At 44.6% G+C, this 21,944-nt stretch overlaps 1 protein-coding gene across 2 annotated transcripts in view; it reads left to right on the top strand.

The window, feature by feature from the left end:
* The window catches only part of LOC311101660 (rho guanine nucleotide exchange factor 26-like), a 58,391-nt gene that overhangs the window by 27,014 nt on the left and 9,433 nt on the right, over window positions 1-21,944 (top strand). For both annotated transcript variants that reach the window (XM_084142807.1, XM_084142806.1), the window contains exons 11-12: window positions 5,994-6,148; window positions 11,608-11,817. In XM_084142807.1, coding sequence (XP_083998933.1) covers window positions 5,994-6,148; window positions 11,608-11,817 — 365 coding nt within the window. The remainder of the gene's footprint in view (window positions 1-5,993; window positions 6,149-11,607; window positions 11,818-21,944) is intronic.

Below are 21,944 nucleotides of genomic sequence, written 5' to 3'. Positions count from 1 at the left end.
TGCAAGGACTGACCATCCATGATATTAACATTATAGTTTTAACCATGTTGTGAGGCTATACAGTGTTTGTTTTCATGTGCATTATTTACAAACATTGGAGTAAAATGTGTTTATATTTTGGGTTCTGATGGGGTACGACAGTTGAACTAAGCTCATGAGGCATTTATAAGTTATATTCTTTAAGAATCAATGGGCACATATCATTAGTTTATAAGTTCAAAAATGTATGTTGCAACTAAGGATTCTAGATTTAAAGCCCGTAGCAGGAGGTACTGTGAAGGCATTACCATTTAGCTTTTCCTCTGTCCTTTTTGAGGAATATTTGGGGGTATTCCTGGTCATACCTGGCATTTCCCAAGCGGTCTCCCAGGGGAGAGACACACAGAGAGGCAACATGAGGTTTCTCTACTAGTGTGTGAAATGGAGAGGAATCATGGTCCTATATAACTCTTGCTGCTGCACTACAGAGTAAATCACACACACACACTCATAAACACACACATGGTGTTATGTTCTGTGCATATTGTTCACTGGGTCTTTTCCCAGCGTCCTCTTTGAATCACAATCAATTTATTTCATCTGTTGATATGGACAAATATGTTTGAGCAGTGTGTCAGAAATGCTCACGTATGTCTCTCTTTACATACATACACACATGGACACGCATACAAACACACAAACACACACACACACACACACACACATATATATATATATATATTGCTCAAAAAAATAAAAGGGAACACTTAAACAACACAATGTAACTCCAAGTCAATCACACTTCTGTGAAATCAAACTGTCCACTTAGGAAGCAACACTGATTGACAATAAATTTCACATGCTGTTGTGCAAATGGAATAGGCAACAGGTGGAAATTATAGGCAATTAGCAAGACACCCCCCAATAAAGGACTGGTTTTGCAGGTGGTGACCACAGACCACTTCTCAGTTCCTATGCTTCCTGGCTGATGTTTTGGTCACTTTTGAATGCTGGCGGTGCTTTCACTCTAGTGGTAGCATGAGATGGAGTCTACAACCCACACAAGTGGCTCAGGTAGTTCAGCTCATCCAGGATGGCACATCAATGCGAGCTGTGGCAAGAAGGTTTGCTGTGTCTGTCAGCGTAGTGTCCAGAGCATGGAGGCGCTACCAGGAGACAGGCCAGTACATCAGGAGACGTGGAGGAGGCCGTAGGAGGGCAACAACCCAGCAGCAGGACTGCTACCTCCGCCTTTGTGCAAGGAGGAGCAGGAGGAGCACTGCCAGAGCCCTGCAAAATGACCTCCAGCAGGCCACAAATGTGCATGTGTCTGCTCAAACGGTCAGAAACAGACTCCATGAGGGTGGTATGAGGGCCCGACGTCCACAGGTGGGGGTTGTGCTTACAGCCCAACGCCGTGCAGGACGTTTGGCATTTGCCAGAGAACACCAAGATTGGCAAATTCGCCACTGGCGCCCTGTGCTCTTCACAGATGAAAGCAGGTTCACACTGAGCACATGTGACAGAGTCTGGAGACGCCGTGGAGAACGTTCTGCTGCCTGCAACATCCTCCAGCATGACCGGTTTGGCGGTGGGTCAGTCATGGTGTGGGGTGGCATTTCTTTGGGGGGCCGCACAGGCCTCCATGTGCTCACCAGAGGTAGCCTGACTGCCATTAGGTACAGAGATGAGATCCTCAGACCCCTTGTGAGACCATATGCTGGTGCGGTTGGCCCTGGGTTCCTCCTAATGCAAGACAATGCTAGACCTCATGTGGCTGGAGTGTGTCAGCAGTTCCTGCAAGAGGAAGGCATTGATGCTATGGACCGCCCGTTCCCCAGACCTGAATCCAATTGAGCACATCTGGGACATCATGTCTCGCTCCATCCACCAACGCCACGTTGCACCACAGACTGTCCAGGAGTTGGCGGATGCTTTAGTCCAGGTCTGGGAGGAGATCCCTCAGGAGACCATCCGCCACCTCATCAGGAGCATGCCCAGGCATTGTAGGGAGGTCATACAGGCACGTGGAGGCCACACACACTACTGAGCCTCATTTTGACTTGTTTTAAGGACATTACATCAAAGTTGGATCAGCCTGTAGTGTGGTTTTCCACTTTAATTTTGAGGGTGACTCCAAATCCAGATCTCCATGGGTTGATAAATTTGATTTCCATTGATAATTTTTGTGTGATTTTGTTGTCAGCACATTCAACTATGTAAAGAAAAAAATATTTAATAAGATTATTTCATTCATTCAGATCTAGGATGTGTTATTTTAGTGTTCCCTTTATATTTTTGAGCTGTGTGTGTGTGTGTGTGTGTGTGTATACAGTGGGGAGAACAAGTATTTGATACACTGCCGATTTTGCAGGTTTTCCTACTTACAAAGCATGTAGAGGTCTGTCATTTTTATCATAGGTACACTTCAACTGTGAGAGACGGAATCTAAAACAAAAATCCAGAAAATCACATTGTATGATTTTTAAGTAATTAATTTGCATTTTATTGCATGACATAAGTATTTGATCACCTACCAACCAGTAAGAATTCCGGGACTCACAGACCTGTTAGTTTTTCTTTAAGAAGCCCTCCTGTTCTCTACTCATTACCTGTATTAACTGCACCTGTTTGAACTCATTACCTGTATAAAAGACACCTGTCCACACACTCAATCAAACAGACTCCAACCTCTCCACAATGGCCAAGACCAGAGAGCTGTGTAAGGACATCAGGGATACAATTGTAGACCTACACAAGGTTGGGATGGGCTACAGGACAATAGGCAAGCAGCTTGGTGAGAAGGCAACAACTGTTGGCGCAATTATTAGAAAATGGAAGAAGTTCAAGATGACGGTCAATCACCCTCGGTCTGGGGCTCCATGCAAGATCTCACTTCGTGGGGCATCAATGATCATGAGGAAGGTGAGGGATCAGCCCATAACTACACGGCAGGACCTGGTCAATGACCTGAAGAGAGCTGGGACCACAGTCTCAAAGAAAACCATTAGCAACACACTACGCCATCATGGATTAAAATCCTGCAGCGCACGCAAGTCCCCCTGCTCAAGCCAGCGCATGTCCAGGCCCATCTGAAGTTTGCCAATGACCATCTGGGTGATCCAGAGGAGGAATGGGAGAAGGTCATGTGGTCTGATGAGACAAAAATAGAGCTTTTTGGTCTAAACTCCACTCGCCGTGTTTGGAGGAAGAAGAATTATGAGTACAACCCCAAGAACACCATCCCAACCGTGAAGCATGGAGGTGGAAACATCATTCTTTGGGGATGCTTTTCTGCAAAGGGGACAGGACGACTGCACCGTATTGAGGGGAGGATGGATGGGGCCAAGTATCGCGAGATTTTGGCCAACAACCTCCTTCCCTCAGTAAGAGCATTGAAGATGGGTCGTGGCTGGGTCTTCCAGCATGACAACGACTCGAAACACACAGCCAGGGCAACTAAGGAGTGGCTCCGTAAGAAGCATCTCAAGGTCCTGGAGTGGCCTAGCCAGTCTCCAGACCTGAACCCAATAAAACATCTTTGGAGGGAGCTGAAAGTCCGTATTGCCCAGCGACAGCCCTGAAACCTGAAGGATCTGGAGAAGGTCTGTATGGAGGAGTGGGCCAAAATCCCTGCTGAAGTGTGTGCAAACCTGATCAAGACCTACAGGAAACGTATGATCTCTGTAATTGCAAACAAAGGTTTCTGTACCAAATATTAAGTTCTGCTTTTCTGATGTATCAAATACTTATGTCATGCAATAAAATGCAAATTAATTACTTAAAAATCATACAATGTGATTTTCTGGATTTTTGTTTTAGATTCCGTCTCTCACAGTTGAAGTGTACCTATGATAAAAATGACAGACCTCTACATGCTTTGTAAGTAGGAAAACCTACAACATCGGCAGTGTATCAAATACTTGTTCTCCCCACTGTATATATATATATATATATATATATATATATATATATATATATATATATATATATACATACACACACACACACACACACACACACACACACACACACACACACACACACACACACACACACACACACACACACACACAGTAGCAGTCAAAAGTTTGGACACCTATTCATTCAATGGTTTTTCTTAATTTTTTACTATCTTCTACCATCAAAACTATGAAATAACACATATGGAATTATGAAGTAACCAAAAAAGTTTGAAACAAATCAAAATATATTTTAGATTATTCACAGTAGCCACCCTTTGCCTTGATGACAGTGTGTTGGGTCATTGTCCTGTTGAAAAACAAATGATATTCCAACTAAGCCCAAACCAGATGTGATGGCGTATCGCTGCAGAATTCTGTGGTAGCCATGCTGGTTAAGTGCGCCTTAAATTGTAAATACATTTACATTTTTAGTCATTTAGCAGACGCTCTTATCCAGAGCGACTTACAGTTAGTGAATACATATTTTTTTAATATATACTGGCCCCCGTGGGAATCGAACCCACAACCCTGGCGTTGCAAACGCCATGCTCTATCAACTGAGCTACATCCCTGCCGGCCATTCCCTCCCCTACCCTGGACGACGCTGGGCCAATTGTGCGCCGCCCATGAGTCTCCCGGTCGCGGCCGGCTGCGACAGAGCCTGGATTCGAACCAGGATCTCTAGTGGCACAGCCTTAGACCACTACGCCACTCAGGAGTACAAATCACAGACAGTGTCACCAGCAATGCACCATCACACCTCCTCCTCCATGCTTTACGGTGGGAAATACACATGCGGAGATCATCCATTTACCCACACAAAGCCACGGCGGTTGGAACCAAAAATCTCAAATTTGGACTCCAGACCAAAGGACACATTTCCACCGGTCTAATGTCCATTGCTCGTTTTTCTTGGCCCAAGCAAGTCTCTTGTTATTGGTGTCCTTTAGTAGTGGTTTCTTTGCAGCAATTCGACCACGAAGGCCTGATTCACACAGTCTCTTCTGAACAGTAGATGTTGAGATGTCTGTTACTTGAACATGTGAAGCATTTATTTGGGCTGCAATTTCTGAGGCTGGTAACTCTAATGAACTTATCCTCAGCAGCAGCGGTAACTCTGGGTCTTCCATTCCTGTGGAGGTCCTCATGAGAGCCAGTTTCATCATAGCTTGATTGTTTTTGTGACTGCGCTTGAAGAAACTTTCAAAGTTGACTGACCTTCATGTCTTAAAGTAATGATGGACTGTTGTTTCTCTTTGCTTATTTAACCAGCATGGCTACCACAGCATTCTGCAGTGATACACCATCCCATCTGGTTTGGGCTTTAGTAGGACTATCATTTGTTTTTCAACAGGATAATGACCCAACACACCTCCAGGCTGTGTAAGGGCTATTTTTCCAAGAAGGAGAGTGATAGAGTGCTGCATCAGATGACCTGGCCTCCACAATCCCCCGACCTCAACCAAATTGAGAGGGTTTGGGATGAGTCGGACTGCAGAGTGAAGGAAAAGCAGCCAACAAGTGCTCAGCATATGTGGGAACTCCTTCAACACTGTTAGAAAAGCATTCCAGGTGAAGCTGGTTGAGAGAATGCCAAGAGTGTGCAAAGCTGTCATCAAGGCAAAGGGTGGCTACTTTGAAGAATCTCAAATATAAAATATATTTTGATTTGTTTAACATCTTTTTGATTACTACATGATTCCATATGGGTTATTTCATAGTTTTGATGTCGTCACTATTATTCTACAATGTGGAAAATAGTAAAAATAAAGAAAAACCCTTGAATGAGTAGGTGTTCTAAAACTTTTGACCGGTAGTGTATATATATTCAAAAAGATGCACACACTCACATACACACATTTGTGTACACGCACACACGTTGGCACATGTGGGCCTAACAGATGTCTGCAGGGCTGTGAACTTACATTCTGCCCTCATAGCCAGCTGTTCAGACACATACACACACACACTCTGGAATGTCTGGAGCACATTCCATTTGTAAACCTTGATATTGATCATCATTGTGTCGCGCTCTCTCTCTCCCCCCAGCCCTTCCCACTGGTGTCGTCCTCTAGGTGGATGGTGAAGCGAGGGGAGCTCACAGCCTTCGTGGAGGAGAACGGTATCTTCTCCAAGAGGACGTCACGGCAGCAGGTCTACTTCTTCCTCTTCAACGATGTCCTCATCCTCACCAGGAAGAAGAGGTGGGTCCACAGTCTCACAGCCAATCCCACATGCTCCCCGACCAATCACAGTCAACTTCAGTCTCAATAGCCAATCACAGCTAACTCCCACACTCACTAGCCAATAACAGTCAACTGCAAAGTTTCACAAGCCAATTGCAGCCAATCCCACAGATAGGGAGGGTGATGATGATGATGATAAAGTTTAGTTATGCTAGATATGAAGATGGCGAGCTCAGATTCTCTTTCGGTCATTGTGACAGAGTTTTGTGCGGGAAACTCAGTGTGTTCGTGTGTTGTCTCTCTGGTATGAGTCAAGTTTGACCTTGGAGTGTGGGCCATTTCCCAGAATACACCTCACCGCCCTGTTCCAACATGTTGACAGTGAAAGTGTAGCCACATGGCCCCAGTGCCAGGGACAGACAGGGTGTGTGTTTTTATCTTTCGTTTTCTCAGAAGATGTGGGACCATTTCTGGGAAATGAACCTGGTAGGTTCTATCTTTGGTTGTTTTATTAGAGGGAAAGTACTCATGATGGCTCTTAGTAATGCAAACAAACTACTTCAGTCAGTTCAACTGTGAGGTCAACTACTTGAAGAAGCAGAGAAACCTTTAGCAGGTCAACTACTTGAAGAAGCAGAGAAACCTTTAGCAGGTCAACTACTTGAAGAAGCAGAGAAACCTTTAGCAGGTCAACTACTTGAAGAAGCAGAGGAACCTTTTAGCAGGTCAACTACTTGAAGAAGCAGAGGAACCTTTAGCAGGTCAACTACTTGAAGAGCAGAGGAACCTTTAGCTGGTCAACTACTTGAAGAAGCAGATAAACCTTTAGCACAGGTGTGTATTAACAGGTGTACATCAAATGGCCTGGCTAAACATACAAATCTGTCTCTTGGTGTGTTCACAATCTGTGTGTACTTGTTCTGTGTGTCTGTACATGTGTCTGTGCTGAGCCCATGGAGCTGCACATTGTCAGCAGGATCAGAACGGAAGCTTGTTTTCTCCAAAACAATTCAGGAACATTCTGCACGCCATTAATAAAGTATGACTTCCTGGAAACCATATGGCTCTCATTCATTCATTCATTCATGTGTGTGTGCATGCTTCAAATTTCCCCCCAAATCTAAAATGTTTTCGTCTCCAGCTGTGTCTGAGTCGGATCGTCCTGCTGCTATCTCTCGCTCTGAATGACTAAAACCTTTTTTCTTTCTGGGAATTTGTTCCAAAGCAGCAGGCTCCAGCAGTATGCTTTTCAGAACGGACTATTTGGGTATTGGATACGTGTGTGTGGAATGGGTGACACTGATATAATATTAGTGTGTTCTGTGGAGGAGGAGCACGGGAGCCCTACTACTATATACCCTCTCTCTCTCTTTCTCTCTCTTTCTCTCGCTCTCGTTCTCTCTCATTCTCTCTCGTTCTCTTTCTCCTTCTCTCTCTCTTTCTCTCTCTTTCTCGTTCTTTCTCTCTCTCTCATTCTCTTTCTTTCTCTCTCTTTTTCTCTTTTCTCTTTCTCTTTCTCTCTCTTTTTCTCTTTCTCTCTCTCTCTCGTTCTGTCATTCTCTCTCGTTCTCTCTCTCCTTCTCTCTCTCTCTCTCTCTCTCTCTCTGCATGAACAGAAATAAAAGCACTGGCTAGACTAATTGTAGGCTAGGTCACGGTACATTAGACCAACAGTAGAGCTTGACAGAGAGAGCATAGACAGCGTTAACCCTGGACGCCATGCTGCTGGCCAGTCCCTCTTGGACTACCTCTTCTCATAGCCTCGTCTGTCAGGGTGATTCTACTGCTATTGAAATAGAATGACTGCCGTTTTACAGCCCTCTACCACCTCAATTACCTGGACTAACCTGTGCCCCCTCACATTGACTCTGTACCGGTACCCCCTGTATATAGCCTCGCTACTGTTATTTTACTGCTGCTCTTTAATTATTTTCTATTTTTCTTTTCTATTTTTTTACTTATACATTTTTTACTTAACACTTATTTTTCTTAAAACTGCATTGTTGGATAATGGCTTGTAAGTAAGCATTTCACTGTAAGAATAAATAAAACAATTGTTTGCTGAGAGATGCATTGCTGAGAGTGACACTTCTCTGTTCAGGAAAACCCTAGAGCCACAGCTGGCCTCTCCTCTCTCCTTCCCTCTGTTTTATTTCCCTCTCTTCCAAGCTTATCTCCCGTCTTTGTTTGTTTGAGTAGGCCCTGACTATTGCAGCTCTGTGGGTGTAACATTTATTGACCATTTTGATACCTACTGGAAACAAAGCTCATTTTATAAGGAGGTTGGGATCCACCCAAATCATTTGGGTTCCTGGATCCTTTCACAGCATTATAAGGCTGCGTTGAGACAATTACTTATCAATGACCCAAGACCAGATCAGTTAATCCCTACCATTGTGTCGCTGAGTTGCCATAATGCTTCAGCAAATGTACATTATCCCAGGGGCATTGGAAGACACAATCTTCCCAGTAAAGCAATGAAAACAATCAAGCATCCCAGAAAAGTGTTAAAAATAGTCCACGTTAACATTAAGAAACAAGGTTCATGAAATCAGTCATTTGCTAGTAACAGATGAGATTCAGAGATTGTCAGAATATGAAACTCACTTAGATAATACCTTTGATGAAACCGTGGTAGCAATACATGGTTATAACATCTACAGTAAATACAGAAATGCCAAAGGTGGCGGTGTTGCCGTTTTATATTCAGAACCACATTCCTGTAAAGCTTAGAGAGGATCTCATGTTAAATACTGTTGAAATAATATGGCTACAGGTTCAACTGCCTCACCTAAAGCCCATTCTGGTGGGAAGCTGCTATAGACCACCAAGTGCTAACAGTTAGTATCTGGATAACATTTGTGAAAAGCTTGATAATGTATGTGATATCAACAGAGAGGTTTATTTTCTTGGTGATTTTAAATATTGACTGGCTTTCATCAAGCTGGCCAACTCAAGAAAAAGCTTCAAACTGTAACTAGTGCCTGCAACCTGGTACAGGCTATCAGTCAACCTACCAGGGTAGTTACAAACAGCACAGGAATGAAATCATCAACATGTATTGGTCACATCATCATTAATGCTGCAGAAATTTGCTTTAAAGCAGTATCCAAATCCATTGGATGTAGTGATCACAGTATAGTAGCCATATCTAGGAAAACCACAGGTCCATAGGCTGGGCCTAATATAGTGTATAAGAGGTCATACAATACGTTTTGTAGTGATTCCTATGTTGTTGATGTAAAGAATATATGTTGGTCCGTGGTGAGTAATGAGGAGCAACCAGACGCTGCGCTTGACACATTTATGAAATTGCTTATTCCAGTTACTAATAAGCATGCACCCATTTTAAGAAAATGACTGTAAAAACAGTTAAATCCCCGTGGATTGATGAGGAGTTGGAAAATTGCCTGGTTGAGAGGGATGAGGCAAAAGGAATGGCAAATAAGTCTGACTACACAACCGATTGGCAAACATAGTTGAGAAATCATGTGACTAAACTGAATAAAAAAGAAGAAGAATCTATACTATGAAACAAAGATAAATAGCCGACCCCTCAGCCTGTTAACAATCCTTGGTAAACTTTTGGAAAAATGTTTGTTTGACTAGATACAATGCTATTTTACAGTAAACAAATTGACAACAGACTTTCAGCACGCTTATAGGGAAGGACATTCAACAAGCACAGCACTTACACAAATGACTGATGATTGGCTGAGAGAAATACATGATAAAAAGATTGTGGGACCTGTTTTGTTAGACTTCAGTGCAGCTTTTGACATTATTGATCATAGTCTGTTGATGGAAAAACATATGTGTTATGGCTTTACACCCCCTGCTATATTATGGATAAAGAGTTACTGTGTAACAGAACAGAGGGTGTTCTTTAATGGAAGCCTCTCCAACATAATCGAGGTAGAATCAGTGATTCCGGAAGGCGGCAGTCTAGGCCCCTTTAATTTTTTTTATTTTTACTAATGACATGTCACTGGCTTTGAGTTAAGCCAGTGTGTCTGTGTATGTGGATGACTCAACACTATACACGTCAGCTACCACAGCGACTGAAATGACTGCAACACTTAACAAAGAGCTGCAGTTAGTTTCAGAATGGGTGGCAAGGAATAAGTTAGTCCTAAATATTTCAAAAACTAAAAGCATTGTATTTGGGACAAATCATTCACTAAACTCTAACCCTCAACTAAATATTGTAATAAATCATGTGGAAATTGTGCAAGTTGAGGTGACTAAACTGCTTGGAGTAACCCTGGATTGTAAACTGTCATGGTCAAAACATATTGATACAACAGTAGCTAAGATGGGGAGAAGTCTGTCCATAATAAAGCGTTGCTCTACCTTCTTAACAGCACTATCAACAAGGCAGGTCCTACAGGCCCTAGTTTTGTCGCACCTGGACTACTGTTCAGTCGTGTGGTCAGGTGCCACAAAGAGGGACCTCGGGAAATATTACAATTGTCTCAGAACAGGGCAGCACGGCTGGCCCTTAAATGTACATGGAGAGCTAACATTAATAATATGCATGTCAATCTCTCCTGGCTCAAAGTGGAGGAGAGATTGACTTCATCACTACCTGTATTTGTGAGAGGTATTGACATGTTGAATGCACCGAGCTGTCTGTTTGAACTACTGGCACACAGCTCGGACAGCCATGCATACCCCAGAAGACATGCCACCAGAGGTCTCTTCACAGTCCCCAAGTCCAGAACAGACTATGGGAGGCGCATACATAGAGCCATGGCTACATTGAACTCTATTCCACATCAGGTAACTGATGCAAGCAGTAGAATCGGATATGAAAAAAGATATGTACCAGGACATTCTTCTCTCTCTCTCTCTCATTCATTTTACATTTTAGTCATTTAGCAGACGCTCTTATCCAGAGCGACTTACAGGCAGTGAGTGCATACATTTTTTTTTTCTATTATATATTTTTTCTTTCTCCATACTGGCCCCCCGTGGGAATCGAACCCACAACCCTGCCGTTGCAAACGCCATGCTCTACCAACTGAGGCCAATTGTGCGCCGCCCCATGGGTCTCCCGGTCACGGCCGGCTACGACAGAGCCTGGATTCGAACCAGGATCTCTAGTGGCACAGCTAGCACTGCGATGCAGTGGCTTAAACCACTGCGCCACTCGGGAGACAAAAAAAAAAAAAAAGATCCGTTTTCTTTTAACAAATGATCAGTAATCATTACTCAGTATAATAAATAACTAAAAAATAGACATTTAAAATATATTATTGTACAGTGTTGTAATAGTGTGCAAATAGTTGAAATAATCAGATAAATATAGGTTGTATTAAAATGGTGTTTGTGCTCCACTGGTTGCCCTTTTCTTGTGGCAACAGGTCACAAATCTTGCTGCTGTGATGGCACACTGTGGGTGTGGGGTTAACAGAGGACTCTCTCTCTCTCTCTCCCCCTCTCGCTCTCTCTCTGTCTCTCTCTCTCCCCCTCAGTGAGGACAGCTATGCAGTGATAGACTATGCTCTGAGGGACCATATCTGGGTGGGACCCTGCCAGGCTGAGGATGTCAACCTATCACCCGTCAGAAGCACCGCTGGAATGCTGACATCACGGCAGCCCGGGGCCAGCCACATCTTCCGCCTGCGTTTCCGTAGCAACCATTCCGGAGACAAGGTGCCCATGGTCCTGGGGGTGGAGCTAATGTAAGTGTTACCTTCTAGTGTGCGACCCTTGACCTTTGTATCTGTGTCTGTCTTCTTTCTTTCTCTGAGCTGGGTCTTATCTGGGTCCTATCTATCTCTTAGCTGGTCTTATCTGGGTCCTATCTATCTCTCTGAGCTGGGTCCTATATGGGTCCTATCTATCTCTCTTAGCTGGTCTTATCTGGGTCCTATCTATCTCTCTGAGCTGGGTCCTATATGGGTCCTATCTATCTCTCTGAGCTGGGTCCTATATGGGTCCTTCTCTCTGAGCTGGGTCCTATCTGGGTCCTATCTGTGTCCTTCTCCTCTCTGAGCTGGGTCTTATCTGGGTCCTTCACTATTTGTCTCATTTCTACATCTTTTCCTATTCAGTTCATCCTTCTGTCAGTTGGGTCAAATATGATGTAATGTCATCTATAATATGATGTGCTCTTGGAGTGTGTGGGCAGGTGTGTGTTCCATCAGGAACATGTTTCTTTATGTATGTCCCTCAGTGATTACATCTGATGGGATGGGCGTTTTCAATCCCACAATGCCTTTGGTGTGTGTGCGCGTGCGTGTTTATTCAGAGTCAGGCCTCTGAAACAAGTCACTCAGATCAAAGTCTACTCTCAGTTTATAGACTGCAATTTTCTCTCTAAGACACACACACACACATACACACACACACACACACACACTGATCAAAGTCCCCTGTATTCAGCGTTTCTAGCCATATCTCCTCACAGCGTACCATTAACCCTCCCCACTCTGCTGTCTCAGTCCTCAGGGTAATGTTTACCCAAACACTTCATATTTCTGCCTCTAATGGAATAATGTTCCCCTCAGCGAACACTGGCTATATAGGGAATCACTTTCCAATGACATAGCAGCCTATTTTGGGCAATAGTTTTATATCACCCACACCCATTGTATCATTTGGGATAGTAGCTGGGGGCATTTCAGGAGCTTCCTCCTCTGTATGGTAATGGGGAATGCAGTGAGTTGAGTTCCAAGTGTAACAGAGGAGTTTAAGTAGCTTCAGGCTTCCAGACGGTACCTGTTTATAGACACTTATACATTCCACTCTACTGAAGTTGAGTCTAGAGCACTTCCTCATATTTTAAGTCATTTTATTACCCTCCGGTAACTCACTCTCTCAATTCAATTCAATTCAAGTCGCTTCATTGGCATGGGAAACGTATGTTTACATTGCCAAAGCAAGTGAAATAGATAATAAACAAAAGTGAAACAATCAACAGTACAGTAAATAGTAAATATTACACTCACACAAGTTCCAAAATAATAAAGACATTTCAAATGTCATATGTGGGTGGCAGGTAGCTTAGTGGTTAAGAGCGTTGTGCCAGTAACCGAAAGGTCGCTGGTTCTAATCCCCGAGCCGACTAGGTGAAAAATCTAGTCGATGTGCCCTTGAGCAAGGCACTTAACCCTAATTGCTCCTGTAATTCACTCTGGATAAGAGCGTCTGCTAAAATGACTAAAATGTAAATGTAATGTCTGTATACAGTGTTATAACAATGTGCAAATAGTTAAAGTACAAAAAGGGAAAATAAATAAACATAAATATGGGTTGGATTTACAATGGTGTTTGTTCACAAAATTGGATTTGTTTTTAAATTATTTGTGGGTCTGTGTAATCTGAGGGAAATATGTGTCTCTAATATGGTCATACATTTGGCAGGAGGTTAGGAAGTGAAGCTCAGTTTCCACCTCGTTTTGTGGGCAGTGTGCACATAGCCTGTCTTCTCTTGAGAGCCAGGTCTGCCTACGGCGGCTTCTCTCAATAGCAAGGCTATGCTGACTGAGTCTGTACCACAGGAGGTTGGTGGCACCTTAATCGGGGAGGACGGGCTCGTGGTAATGGCTGGAGCAGATTTTGTGGAATGGTATCAAATACATCCAACGCATGGTTTCCATGGTTTCCATGAGTTTTATAACATTCCATTCGCTCCGTTCCAGCCATCATTATGAGTCGTCCTCCACCCAGCAGCCTCCGCTGGTCTGTACATAGTCACAGCTTTCCTTCATTTTGGGTCAGTCACAGTTGTAGGGCAGCCCCCGACGTGACTTATCAATTGTATGCAATAATTTCCTCTGTGTTGTCTTAGGAATTCAGCATCCTCTGTGTTGTCTTAGGAATTCAGCATCCTCTGTGTTGGTCTTGCCAACCCCCATTGTCTCACCTCTGAGAAGGAGAGGTGACATCCTGTTGGTCTGATATCTGATTGGAGGTTAACTTTACAGTAATACTACTGGTCCACAACTCAGATTTAGAATCCAAACAACTCAGATGCTTATAAAATGATCTTATATTCATTGTTCTTTCTCTTGTGTACCTGCTGTGGTGAGATGCGCTCTCTCTCTCTCTGTGTCTCTCTCCTCTCTAATTCTGCTCTGCATGCATTTTTTGGTGTTTTACATTGTAGACAGAGTATATTTTTGGTGTTTGTCCCATTTTGTGAATTATTGGTTGGTGAGCGGACCCCAGACCTCACAACCATAAAGGGCAATGGGTTCTATAACTGATTCAAGTATTTTTAGCCAGATCCTAATTGGTATGTCAAATTTGATGTTCCTTTTGATGGCATAGAAGGCCCTTCTTGCCTTGTCTCTCAGATCGTTCACACCTTTGTGGAAGTTACCTGTGGCGCTGATGTTTAGGCCGAGGTAGGTATAGTTTTTTGTGTGCTCTAGGGCAACGGTGTCTAGATGGAATTTGTATTTGTGGTCCTGGCAACTGGATCTTTTTTGGAACAATTTTTGTCTTAATGAGATTCACTGTCAGGGCCCAGGTCTGACAGAATCTGTGCAGAAGATCTAGATGCTGCTGTAGGCCCTCCTTGGTTGGTGACAGAAGCACCAGATCATCAGCAAACAGTAAACATTTGACTTCAGATTCTAGTAGGGTGAGGCCGGGTGATATATGTGCGCTCTCGCTCTCTCTCGTTCGTCCTGGGTGTATACCTACAGTAGTGCCGCGACAGGGCAGTTGGATTATATAACTCACTCACAAAAAGACGCCTGCCTTTCACTGGCCTTTATATAAAGGACGTGTTCACTTCCTTTGTCAGTGAATAGGGAGTGCTTACATGCAGGCGCGCGCACAAACACACACACACACACACACACACACAATCAAGGCCAGATCTCCCTCATTCCTCTATCTGTTTAGGTAAACCTCCCTTTCTAATCACATTCTCTACAGATCGGAACTCTTTAGACACCTAGCATAAACATAACATTAACTTCAACTACTCTGAGTCAAATGGCCATCTTAGCTAAACGTATCCATAAAAACTAGAATGCCTTGTGAACTATTTTAGCCCGAGTCCATAGTGATGAGGCCAGGCTGTCTGTCTGGCCGTCTGCTTCCAGTAATTGTGTTATGTGTGACTGACTGGAGGGCTTTTCCAGGCTATATGCTAGCCACCACATACCATGCCTTGACTCATACTGCCCATTGAGCTGCATTAGCCTGGGTCCCCCTCTCCCTGAGTGTATCTTCACAGAGTGTGTGTGTGTGTGTGTCTGTTTGGAAAGCCCCCGGATTTCCCCCTCTAAAAGCGTGGGTCAGGGCCCCCTGCTGTAATGTAATGACTTAATAATAGTGATGTCTTTGTGTGTCTGTCTTTGTCTCCAGTGTGTGTGTGTGTGTCTGTGTCTGTGTCTGTGTGTGTGTGTGTGTAAGCAGTTTGCCACTCACTGTAGTAGCCCAGTGAATGATCTGGAGTAGAGCGCCACCGGCAACCAGCCATTGTTACAGTGGTTGCTACGCATTGTGACACTGGTTGCCTAGCAGTAACCCATTGTTGAATTGGCTTGTTCCCACGATTCACACTCCAACCCCCTCGTCCCTCTCTCATCTCTTTCTCCTCTTTGTATCTCATCCTTCACTGTGTGTTATTGTAGACCAGAACAGAGGCTGAAAACACTCACCGTGTACTGTAGTAGAGAGAGGGAGAGGAAGAGAGAGAGAGGGAGAGAGATGAACACAGAAAACAAGTGTGCAACAATTTTTTTTTTCTCACAAAGTCGAGGTGTGAGACAAGGCTGCAGTTTGAGTCCAAACCTTTTCAACATTAAATCAATGAATTAGCAGACATGTTGGACCATTCTGCAGCCCCAGGACTCACACTATTTGACTATTTGAGGTAAAATATCTGCCATATGCTGATGATGTGGTTCTTCTATCACCAACCAAAGAAGGTCTTCAACAGACTCTTAATATTGTAGAGCAATATTGCCATAATTGGGCCCTTGCAGTACATAAATAAATAAAATAGAATCATGATTTTCCAGAAACACAAATATAAATTCAACTTGAATAACACCATAATTGAACACATAATAAATTACTCATATCTTGGTCTGACCATATCTGCATCGGGAAACTTTAATATGGCAGTGAATGCACTCTAAGAAAAATCCCACAGAGCATTGTATGCAATAAAAATGAAATTATTCAAAATCAACATTCCAATTAGAATTTGGACCAAAATATTTGACAGCGTAATCCTACCAATAGCACTTTACGGAAGTGAGGTTTGGGTGCCACTCAATAAACTGTACTTTAAAATGTGGGACAAACATCCAATTGAAGCCCTACATGCATAATTCTGTCGGAAAGTTATACAAGTCCAAAGAAATACACCAACTAATGCATGTAGGGCAGAATTGTTCCGCTTTCCAGTGGTAATGAAAATACAGAAAATATCATTTACATTTGGCCTACATCTAAATTCAAGTCCAAATTCAAGTCTCCAATTTAAAATCATGAACCAATCAAAGGGACTCATATTTACAACATTGGAAAAACGAAACAAAATCCCAAAGCCGACTAAATTGCTAACTGGCACTAAACAGAGAATATGAATTGGCTGTTTATCTCTACTCTGTCAGAGATATGAACCAGAGACAGATCCTTACCAAGTACAGGCTGAGTGACCACCAATTGGCAATAGAAACCGGCAGACATAAAAATACATGGTTACCCAAAGAGGAGCGTGTATGTGGTCACTGCATGACATGGGAGGTAGAAACAGAGATGCACTTTCTCATTTACTGTGATAAATATTACTCAGCAAGAGATTAATTATTCACAGAAATGTATTCCAAATTTTAACTTATTAAATGGCTCCTCTTGCAGCCAAATATGTATTTGCCTGCCATAGACTGAGGGACACTGAATAATAACATCTGCATAGTAAACAGTAACTTAGTTGTTGTTGTTGTGATTATTCCAAATAGTAGTGGTAGTAGTAGTAATGATGATGGTAGTTGTAGTACTGATGTAATGGTGAGGATGACAGTTAGTTTCATTTTCCATGTTTAGCCTTTTATATGTATTATATTTCTACTATTGACTGTTACCATTTTATTGTTGTTATTATTACAATGTATATTGACGAGAGAGAGAGCGACAGCACATGAAGCCCTCATCCCTGCTTGTCTCTACCTGTGTGTGTGTGTGTGTGTGTGTGTGTGTGTGTGTGTGTGTGTGTGTGTGTGTGTGTGTGTGTGTGTGTGTGTATGTAACGAGGTGCATATATCACTGTAAGCTACCTGTATCTGTTGGGGTTGTGATTGTGTGTTGCCACAGTGGACTTTTCCCACCACGGTCTGTGGAGTGGAATGGAGCTACTGTAAATACAGACCCACAGACAGACAGACAGACAGACAGACAGAGCAGCGTTGTTGTGTGCAGACTGGTTCTGTGTTGTCTGCACTGTGATACTGGCACACAGCTGTTTCTCTCTCTCTCTCTCTGTCTCTGTCTCTGTCTCTGTCTCTGTCTCTGTCTCTCTCTGTCTCTGTCTCTCTCTGTCTCTCTCTGTCTCTGTCTCTGTCTCTCTCTGTCTCTGTCTCTCTCTCTCTGTCTCTCTGTCTCTCTGTCTCTCTGTCTCTCTGTCTCTCTCTCGCTCTCTTGCTCTGTCATTGTTTGACAGATGCTTTTTGCTGCATGCTACAGAGATGCACTGTGTGTGTGTCTGTCTTTGTCAGTGTATATGTCCATGTGTCTCTGTCTCCTCTCTACCCTGCTGTGTTGGGTCCAGTTCTGAGAGAAACACTTTTAAGTGGAGGGAACAGACAGACAGACAGACAGAGCTAGACAACACAGACAGACGGACCGACACCAGTTACATAAGAAACTAGACTGGTGACTGACTATCTTATTATGCCTTTTTCTTGATGGATCCCATCTGTGTGTTTGTGTCTATGATCTACTGGAGACGGATTGATGGGAATTCACACACTGGGATCTTCTGGGATGTTCCCTGGTCTGGGCTGGAGGTAGTTCCCTGGCCAGCCCTGGTCTGGGCTAGAGGTAGTTCCCTGGCCAGCCCTGGTCTGGGCTGGAGGTAGTTCCCTGGCCAACCCTGGTCTTGGCTGGAGGTAGTTCCCTGGCCAACCCTGGTCTTGGCTGGAGGTAGTTCCCTGGCCAGCCCTGGTTTGGGCTGGAGGTAGTTCCCTGGCCAGCCCTGGTCTGGGCTGGAGGTTGTTCCCTGGCCAGCCCTGGTCTGGGCTGAAGGTAGTTCCCTGGCCAGCCCTGGTCTGGGCTGGAGGTAGTTCCCTGGCCAGCCCTGGTCTGGGCTGGAGGTAGTTCCCTGGCCAGCCCTGGTTTGGGCTGGAGGTAGTTCCCTGGCCAGCCCTGGTCTGGGCTGGAGGTAGTTCCCTGGCCAGCCCTGGTCTGGGCTGGAAGTAGTTCCCTGGCCAGCCCTGGTTTGGGCTGGAGGTAGTTCCCTGGCCAGCCCTGGTCTGGGCTGGAGGTAGTTCCCTGGCCAGCCCTGGTCTGGGCTGGAGGTAGTTCCCTGGCCAGCCCTGGTTTGGGCTGGAGGTAGTTCCCTGGCCAGCCCTGGTCTGGGCTGGAGGTAGTTCCCTGGCCAGCCCTGGTCTGGGCTGGAGGTAGTTCCCTGGCCAGCCCTGGTCTGGGCTGAAGGTAGTTCCCTGGCCAGCCCTGGTCTGGGCTGGAGGTAGTTCCCTGGCCAGCCCTGGTCTGGGCTAGAGGTAAAGCAGTGTTTTGTCTCAATAACGAGAGTTCTGTGGAGATTCTGCTGGAATGGTCTCCTGATTTGTGGTTAGGTGGGATGAAAAATAGCAGTTTTAGTGATTTTGAGTTGGCAGAGGAGTGAGAGAGATGATGTCATTACTCTCTCTCTTGACTATGAGTGAGAATATGCAGTACAGTTCCTCTGTTTACGTGTGTGTGTGTGTGTGTGTTTGCGAGTGTGTATGTGAACCGCATGCGTGTTCGTTTGTGTGTGTATTTGGGGGATTTATCTGATGTTATCTGGACTTGATCTCAATGGATCTGAAATGAACTGGGTTGAGCTCTGCTCTGTTGCTGGTTCATTGAGTCCATTTCCAGTCTCTCTGACAGCCTCTCTCTACTAAACTCCAGTCAGTCTAGATCCAGTCTCTCTGACAGCCTCTCTCTACTAAACTCCAGTCAGTCTAGATCCAGTCTCTCTGACAGCCTCTCTCTACTAAACTCCAGTCAGTCTAGATCCAGTCTCTGACAGCCTCTCTCTCTACTAAACTCCAGTCAGTCTAGATCCAGTCTCTCTGACAGCCTTTCTCTACTAAACTCCAGTCAGTCTAGATCCAGTCTCTCTACTAAACTCCAGTCAGTCTAGATCCAGTCTCTCTGACAGCCTCTCTCTACTAAACTCCAGTCAGTCTAGATCCAGTCTCTGACAGCCTCTCTCTACTAAACTCCAGTCAGTCTAGATCCAGTCTCTCTGACAGCCTCTCTCTACTAAACTCCAGTCAGTCTAGATCCAGTCTCTCTGACAGCCTCTCTCTACTAAACTCCAGTCAGTCTAGATCCAGTCTCTCTAACAGCCTCTCTCTACTAAACTCCAGTCAGTCTAGATCCAGTCTCTATGACAGCCTCTCTCTACTAAACTCCGGTCAGTCTAGATCCAGTCTCTCTGACAGCCTCTCTCTCTACTAAACTCCAGTCAGTCTAGATCCAGTCTCTCTGACAGCCTCTCTCTCTACTAAACTCCAGTCAGTCTAGATCCAGTCTCTCTACTAAACTCCAGTCAGTCTATATCCAGTCTCTCTACTAAACTCCAGTCAGTCTAGATCCAGTCTCTCTGACAGCTTCTCTACTAAACTCCAGTCAGTCTTGATCCAGTCTCTCTGACAGCCTCTCTCTACTAAACTCCAGTCAGTCTAGATCCAGTCTCTCTGACAGCCTCTCTCTACTAAACTCCAGTCAGTCTAGATCCAGTCTCTCTGACAGCCTCTCTCTACTAAACTCCAGTCAGTCTAGATCCAGTCTCTCTGACAGCTTCTCTACTAAACTCCAGTCAGTCTAGATCCAGTCTCTCTGACAGCCTCTCTCTACTAAACTCCAGTCAGTCTAGATCCAGTCTCTCTGACAGCTTCTCTACTAAACTCCAGTCAGTCTAGATCCAGTCTCTCTGACAGCCTCTCTCTACTAAACTCCAGTCAGTCTAGATCCAGTCTCTCTGACAGCCTCTCTCTACTAAACTCCAGTCAGTCTAGATCCAGTCTCTCTGACAGCCTCTCTCTACTAAACTCTAGTCAGTCTAGATCCAGTCTCTCTGACAGCTTCTCTACTAAACTCCAGTCAGTCTAGATCCAGTCTCTCTGACAGCCTCTCTCTACTAAACTCTAGTCAGTCTAGATCCAGTCTCTCTGACAGCCTCTCTCTACTAAACTCCAGTCAGTCTAGATCCAGTCTCTCTGACAGCCTCTCTCTACTAAACTCTAGTCAGTCTAGATCCAGTCTCTCTGACAGCCTCTCTCTACTAAACTCCAGTCAGTCTAGATCCAGTCACTCTGACAGCCTCTCTCTCTACTAAACTCCAGTCAGTCTAGATCCAGTCTCTCTGACAGCCTCTCTCTACTAAACTCCAGTCAGTCTAGATCCAGTCACTCTGACAGCCTCTCTCTCTACTAAACTCCAGTCAGTCTAGATCCAGTCTCTCTGACAGCCTCTCTCTACTAAACTCTAGTCAGTCTAGATCCAGTCTCTCTGACAGCCTCTCTCTACTAAACTCCAGTCAGTCTAGATCCAGTCACTCTGACAGCCTCTCTCTCTACTAAACTCCAGTCAGTCTAGATCCAGTCTCTCTGACAGCCTCTCTCTACTAAACTCCAGTCAGTCTAGATCCAGTCTCTCTGACAGCCTCTCTCTCTACTAAACTCCAGTCAGTCTAGATCCAGTCTCTCTGACAGCCTCTCTCTCTACTAAACTCCAGTCAGTCTAGATCCAGTCTCTCTGACAGCCTCTCTCTACTAAACTCCAGTCAGTCTAGATCCAGTCTCTCTACTAAACTCCAGTCAGTCTAGATCCAGTCTCTCTGACAGCCTCTCTCTCTACTAAACTCCAGTCAGTCTAGATCCAGTCTCTCTGACAGCCTCTCTCTACTAAACTCCAGTCAGTCTAGATCCAGTCTCTCTACTAAACTCCAGTCAGTCTAGATCCAGTCTCTCTGACAGCCTCTCTACTAAACTCCAGTCAGTCTAGATCCAGTCTCTCTGACAGCCTCTCTCTACTAAACTCCAGTCAGTCTAGATCCAGTCTCTCTGACAGCCTCTCTCTACTAAACTCCAGTCAGTCTAGATCCAGTCTCTCTGACAGCCTCTCTCTACTAAACTCCAGTCAGTCTAGATCCAGTCTCTATGACAGCCTCTCTCTACTAAACTCCAGTCAGTCTAGATCCAGTCTCTATGACAGCCTCTCTCTACTAAACTCCAGTCAGTCTAGATCCAGTCTCTCTGACAGCCTCTCTCTACTAAACTCCAGTCAGTCTAGATCTAGTCTCTATGACAGCCTCTCTCTACTAAACTCCAGTCAGTCTAGATCCAGTCTCTCTGACAGCCTCTCTCTACTAAACTCCAGTCAGTCTAGATCCAGTCTCTCTGACAGCCTCTCTCTACTAAACTCCAGTCAGTCTAGATCCAGTCTCTCTGACAGCCTCTCTCTACTAAACTCCAGTCAGTCTAGATCCAGTCTCTCTGACAGCCTCTCTCTCTACTAAACTCCAGTCAGTCTAGATCCAGTCTCTCTACTAAACTCCAGTCAGTCTAGATCCAGTCTCTCTCACAGCCTCTCTCTACTAAACTCCAGTCAGTCTAGATCCAGTCTC

The sequence above is a fragment of the Coregonus lavaretus genome (genome assembly GCF_964263955.1).
Source record: "Coregonus lavaretus genome assembly, chromosome: 26".
Lineage (NCBI taxonomy): Eukaryota > Metazoa > Chordata > Actinopteri > Salmoniformes > Salmonidae > Coregonus > Coregonus lavaretus.
This window is presented reverse-complemented; position numbering and strand designations above follow the sequence as displayed.